At 56.3% G+C, this 6,920-nt stretch overlaps 1 protein-coding gene across 2 annotated transcripts in view; it reads right to left on the reverse strand.

Annotated features, from left to right (window-relative positions):
• znf704 (zinc finger protein 704) overlaps positions 1–6,883 on the reverse strand; it is a 21,080-nt gene extending 14,197 nt beyond the window's left edge. For both annotated transcript variants that reach the window (XR_008948077.1, XM_057021295.1), the window contains exons 1-2: positions 5,923–6,883; positions 2,927–3,102 (exon numbers count right to left, since the gene is read on the reverse strand). Coding sequence is in view for 1 of the 2 variants with exons in the window: in XM_057021295.1 (XP_056877275.1) it covers positions 2,927–3,102; positions 5,923–6,186 (440 nt within the window). In the remaining variant the exon portion in view is untranslated. The remainder of the gene's footprint in view (positions 1–2,926; positions 3,103–5,922) is intronic.
• Positions 6,884–6,920: the final 37 nt, after the last annotated feature.

Here is a 6,920-nt window from a genome sequence, read left to right on the forward strand (position 1 = left end):
ATAATTAGAAATAATGTGAGGGGAAGGCGCTTCTGGGCCGGGTTCGGCTGCCTTTTTAATTTAATAACTGCATATGTGAAGCACCTCCCCTCTGGTTCCCCCGAGCCAGAACTTTGGCTAAAACCAGCGTTCAGCCGCCAGCGTCCGGGTCCAGACGCACGGGTGTCGCCTCATTAGCGTTCCCGTGTGGACACAAAGTTGTGACAGCCGATAATGTGTCAATTAGCACCACCTTCCACACCCCAGATGACCGTTCTGCACGTCTGTCGATATAATCAATTACAGCTCCCCCTGCTCGCCAGCGCTCGGTACCATCAGTCCATTAAAGCCCGAGACTATGGATTAGTGAGGAGCCGCCGCGGGGTCGGCGGCGCCCGCTGTCATATAAACAGAGGCGCCGAGATTCTGGATCAGACAGGGAATCGTTAAACACCAAACAACACCAATGTAGGACAAATTAGCATAGCGGGACATTTTCGGAAAGAGCTTTGGGACGGATTTTCTGTGGGTTCTGGACATCGGGCAGGTGGTTCCTCTGGAACCGAAACCGGTCCAATGATCTCTGGCGGAACTCAGCGGGCGACAGAGTCGCTCCCCAAAAAGGAAGAGTTTAGTCTCTGATCGGACTTTTAATGAACGGCAGGTTGGGAACGAGCTCGGGGACGATGGTAAACACACACCGGGGAGTCGTCTCATTAAACGCTCTGTTCAGGGTTTTATCCATCACGCTGCTTTTCTCTTGTGGACTCTGTTCCTCCCAAGGACATAAAATATTGTTTCATTCTGTGTATCTGCGCTTAATTTGGCTAAATGTGGCTGTTCCGTCCTGATTTTAGCTCGTTTTCATGTTATTTCAGCGCCCTCCTGACTGATGGTCCCCGTTAAACAAAGCTAGAGGTTGAAAGGTGACACACACACGCTACTGGCTGTAATTAAACATTCAGCCTATTTAGTTCAGTCTAAACCTAGAAAATGGCGACATCTGCTTTAGCTCTGCGATGTGTTCCAGTGCTTCTGCCCCCTGAGCAGCAGCGGATGGTGGTGCGTCATTAGCTATATAACAAAGTTCAAAAGTCATTTTATATAATGGAACATCCTTGTGAGGAGTCAAGCAGAAGGTGTCTCCAGAAGCCGCACCTGAGAGACATATTTGGGCTCGTTAGGAGCCCCCCAAGAGGCTTCCGGTGGTCCCATTCCTCCCAACAAGGGTGTGGCGGGTATCTGGGAATCCCCAGATTCCCACTGATGTTTGGGTCAGGACACGGTGAAGCGTGTCCCTCTCCAGGACTGTGAGGTGCGTTTGGGGTCATTAACCAATTAAATCCATTTATTTTAACCCCGTTTCGTCCCGATGTGTCCCGGGCCCCCAGGCAGCAGCACGACCTGGAGGCAGGACCCGTCCACCCCCATGTTGGACAGGTGTTCTTTCCATGAAATCCGAAGCCCTTTGTTCTCCAAACACCCCCCATCGTGACCTCCCCTGCTCCTGTTTGCCATGTGTGAGTTACACCTGATGTAAATCCCAGCGATCCACCTCCGTCTGAATCACGTCACCATTTTCGAGGTGCTACTCAACTCCCTGATGCCTCCAGGAGCAAACGCACAACATGTGCCCCCCCCCCTCCGAAAACACGACCTCACCGTTGCTGCCGTCAGCCTCGTCTTCTGTTACCAATATTTGCCGCTTTCTTATCTTCGCTGGCATCCGAAGCAGGAGGAGTGTTTGCTTTGGCAGCTGCTGAGCATCTCTGTCACACACACACACACACACACACACACACACACACACACACACACACACACGCGCGCGCACACACACACACACCAGCAACCGTCTAGAAACCGTTTCCTCTTGTTTAAAAAGGAGCAGCCAGATAAGATCCAACATCGACGACCCTGAACCCAACGCAGAGCCTCCCAGCGGTCGGCCCGTTTCCAGAATGGAAGGAGAACCGAGACCAGAGCTGCACGACCTCTAATACACTCTAAAAAATTCACACGCTTCAAATAAGAGGAAACAATTGTGGGCTTTTTTTTTTTTACTTTGCTGTTGAGCTTCAGCCTGTAAAAGAAGAAGAAGCCGTTTCTTTGGGGTTATTGATGCAGGCACAGGTCAGAGACGCCTATTGATTTGTGGAGTGAGGCCCCCTGAGATGCAGCAGGATAAAAGTGCTGCATACAAACACGGTTCTGCTGACGGTGACGTGATGATGGACAGAGCGGCACAGCCCCCCCCCCCCCCCCCCCCAGGTCCAACATCCATATGAGGGGAAGTCATTTCCCCACTGTGCGTGGGTGCGGGGGACTCAGCAGCCCCTCCCACACAGGTAGGAAGCCTTTTTCCCACCAGGAGAACCACAGAACCATCCAACAGCTGGTCCTTTTCAGGGTAAATCACCGGGGTGGGGGAAGGGGGACTTTGAGAGTGCAATTAATTGGTCAGACTTCTCTGGGGAGTTAAAGTCCTGGGGCATTCTGGGTTTTTTGGGGGGGATTTTATAACCCTCACTCCTTTGTCCCCCTCCCCCCCCCCTCTGGTCTCCCTGTGGCCACCGGTGACCCGGTGTTGGTGGCAGGTGTGCAGACCGTCCTGCAACACTTACAGGTACGGTCACACCTGAGCTCCGTCAAACTGTCTGTTCTGGATCAGGAGAAGATGCTCGGAATAAAACACACTCACCTGTCGTCTGGGAACACCTGTGTTTGTGAGGACTTAAACAGGAAGTTGTGCGCGGTGCAAGTGAAAAGCTGTTCTGTGTCTTTGTAGCGCACAGGCGGGCGGATTCACGTGTTTCGCCTAATTTGTGTGAACGCTTGGTGACAAGGCGCGTGGACCGTGTACGTGCACGGAGGCGGGTTGTGTGTCGCAGTCTGTCTCTCACACACACACACACACACACACACACACACAGGTGAACCATCCTACCTGGCGTGAGGGACATCGATGCTGGACGAGACCACTTTGCGCTTCTGTTCCAGCAGGGACACGGACCGGGTGTCGCCGTCCCGGCCCGCGCGCTTCCCGTCCCCCTCGGGCTCCTCGGGGCCGCGGCCGTTGCCGTCCACCTTCTGGATCTCCGGCGCTCCGTTACTGGCGCTCTGCTGCAGAAGCATCCGCACGGGTTAGTGGGAAGGCAGGACAGCGGGATACAACATTTTCGACGCCATCAACACCTTTTCTACAGGCATTGCCTCGTTGCCCACTGACCCGGTGACCTCTGACCCCACTGACCCGCTCAGTTTGTGTTCTGCGTCTCCGGTAAAACCACGATGGAAAGCGACCAAGAGAGGCAGCAGACTCTAAATCTGCGTTTGCCTCTTTGTTCCCACCATCCTCCCAGGAATTACTCCCCCCCCATCAGGGTGATCAGGTGACACACGGCAGCCCCAACTGTACAGGTGCCGGTTCTGTCCGGCGCCGATCAAACGGATCAGCTGGGGGATTCCTTAAATGTGTCGGGAGATGAAGCGTCAACAACCGGACTTTCCCCCCTGCACGTTTACTCCAAATCCCTGCTGGAAGAACCACTTGGAACCGTCGTGTTCTGGGCGGTTCCGGTCGACGTTACTGTGGCGTTTCGTCCCGACCACCGAGGAATTTCTTCGTTTCCAGCTCCTGATTAATTGACGTCGTTGTGATTTCATGGCGAGTGACCTGATTCGCTCCTTTTGTTTCAGAATTAGATCAACGGGAGGAAATTAAAGGATTCGGATGGAAGAAATCGGGTTCGGAGACGAGTTCAGGGCGTTTAATGGGCTCCTGGGCTTCACGTGCACGGACAGACAAGAGCAGGGCTGTAACCAGGGGGAGGGGGGGCTGCTGCACCCGTGACCCCGCGACCCCATGACCCCGCGACCCCTCCGCGATGCCCAGCCGGCCAATGAGGCTGCGCTCGGCCCGTTTCATCGGCGGCCCCCCGGAGGACGGGGACAGCAGCGCCGCCAGGACGGGCGGAAACAAGCAGAAAACTGTTGCACGGCCCACAACAGTCGCTCAGAGGAACCATTGGATCAACAAGTCGTCCCCCCCCCCGAAATAAAAGCCATTCTGGGCATGGTGCCAAGAATCCAGCGTCTTTGGAGCCCGATGCCAACTGGGGTGCCCGCTTTGTGAGGGATGCAGCTGCTGCTCCGACCAGGCGGCGTGTCGCCCCCCCCCCCCACACACACACACACCACACACACACACACACACACACACTTTAAAATGCAAAGCAGTCATCTAACTTGATTAAATGTACAAAGGAACATGTGGGAAAATGCCCCAAAAAGCCAGAGTGGTCTCCCCCCCCCCCAGGGCTTTTTGTGTTGCTGGTTTTGGACCTCAGCAGACTGGTCCTGAGAGACTGGACCATTGTTGTGGTGGGGGGGGGGCTCTGCTCCTGCTATACCCATCGAGCCTGCATCACTGGCCGTAGCGAGGGGGGGGGGGGGGTCAACAACAACATGTCTCGAGACGCTCTCAGCACCACGTCCGTCTCCCCCCTGCTGTGAATAGTTGGTTGCTAACTTTTGGACGCTGCCTCACAAGTTAACTTAAATCCCAGATATGGCTGCAGCCACACACACGCACACACACACGCACACACACACACACACTTTAAAATGCAAAGCAGTCATCTAACTTGATTAAATGTACAAAGGAACATGTGGGAAAATGCCCCAAAAAGCCAGAGTGGTCTCCCCCCCCCCCAGGGCTTTTTGTGTTGCTGGTTTTGGACCTCAGCAGACTGGTCCTGAGAGACTGGACCATTGTTGTGGTGGGGGGGGGGGGGTCAACAACAACATGTCTCTCAGCACCACGTCCGTCTCCCCCCTGCTGTGAATAGTTGGACGGGTTGGTGCTAACTTTTGGACGCTGCCTCACAAGTTAACTTAAACCCCAGATATGGCTGCAGCCACACACACACACACACACACACACACACGTGCAATCAGAGATCACAGGTACACAAAGGAAACGTAAAGGAGCCGCAATGATCCCAGTCTGTCAGGGGCCGAGAAAATAAAGAGCAGGAGGAGAAACGGCGACCAGAATAAAGCAGAATCGAGCTGTAAACAAGTCCCGATCCTCTCATGCATTCCTCGGTCACTCCCTTACTATAAAAAGGGGGCAGAACACACACACACACACACACACACACACACACACACACACACACACACACACACACACACACACACACAAAGGAACACATGCACTTCTGCAGAAACTGTTTACACTGTGTCGCCCTTGACTTCATATTTTGCGGCCATGTGACGCCAAATCTTGCGAGTTGGACACGGAGGCGACTGGGTCACAGCTAATGGGACCCGTGCCACAGCCGCCAAACGTGGACCGTGTTGACCCGGACCGCAGAACCACCAGAACCTACAAAGTGCGTGCTGTAAGGCGACAACAGTTGCATTGTGTTCGCGTAAAGCCCCGTGATGTTCAACTGTAACCAACTGCACCAGTAGCGAAGATAACTACTCGCAGATGTGCAACTGGGGGCGCGGGGCGCTGCATTATTTTGGATAAATGTTATATAAAGACAATGACTTCGTGCGTGCGCGCGCGCACACACACACACCATTCCGAAAGGCTGCAGTCACGGTGTTTGTTTTCCTCGGCTCACACACCCACCAGCCCACATAAACATTGCGCAGGCACTATCAAGCCCTTTGTCCCGCATATCTGCGGTCGCTAAACGTCGTGACAGTCCGCAGTTTGACGCCAAATCGCGCACGGCCGCGGTCGTGCGCGAAGCCTTTTCCTGAACGAACGCGCCAGCAGCGGCCGCAGCGGCGGCGACACGGTTCCGCTCGCCGCGGCGCCGGAAGCGGTTAAATGCTGCAAAACAACCGCGCAACAATCCGGGCGTGCGCGCAGACCGCCGGTCCGGGGCGCTCCTGCGCGCACGCACGCACTCGCATACACACCTTCAAGCTGGACTTGAGCGGTCCTTTGGTCGCGGGGTGGCTGAAGCCGGTGGCGATCTCCTCCTCCGCGAATTCCTTGAGGCCGCCGTCCTGCATGAGCACCGCGTAGACGCTCCGCCGCCCCCCCGCGGCGGCCGGAGCCTCCCGGTTGTCCTGCTTGACAGCCTGGACCACTCCTGTCACCGGCGCGCCGTCCTCCGTCGGACTCGGCGCATGAACGCGGCTGCCGAGGACCGACCTCTTCACCAAACGCCTCGTATGCATGTCCCCCCCCCCCCTGCAAAGTAGCTCAATGAATTCAGAGCCGAGAGACGGGTGACTTTAAACTATTAAACGTCGAATTCTGGCGGGTAAACAAGAAAAGCACAGCACCGCAGCGGGCACGCGAGACGCTCCAACAATCCGGGTGCGACGTTGGAAAGCGGCAACATGCTCGGGAGGCGAGAACTCCTAAATGCGCCGCGAACTAAAGCCCCGGGGGGGGTGAAACGAGCGCACTTCGGGGGCAAAGGCGAGCAGCGAGCGACGCGTTCGCCGCTAGCAGCCTCCTCATCTACCCGGCTAACGCTCTTCCTCCGTTCGACCTGTTTGTTTTCCACACCGCTCCCCGCGAGCTCGGCGGTCGGCGGGAAAAAGCGGACCGGATGCGGCCCTGAGGAGCGGCGGACGCGGTCGTACACGATTTTTAAAAATCCCCGTTTAGACGCGAGGACGCGACTTGGGCGGCGCGACGCGGGCGCGGGGGGCGTCGTCGAATGGCTTCACCCTCGGTGTCTTTGCGCGCGTCTTCCTCGCGGAGATGCCTTGAAAACGCGCATAAACGCGGCCGTGCGGTGACTCCCGCTCCCGCTGACGACAGATCCAGTCCGCGGGCGGCTGCGACCGAGCCGTGGCTCTACCGGCGGAATGCTGCCTGTAAACATGTGCGGTTCGGCGGCGGGGACGCGCCGCGATTGGGCGCCGCAGCACACGCCTCCACAAGCCCCCGCCGCCCCGCG

The sequence above is a fragment of the Takifugu flavidus genome, chromosome 21 (assembly GCF_003711565.1).
Source record: "Takifugu flavidus isolate HTHZ2018 chromosome 21, ASM371156v2, whole genome shotgun sequence".
NCBI lineage: Eukaryota > Metazoa > Chordata > Actinopteri > Tetraodontiformes > Tetraodontidae > Takifugu > Takifugu flavidus.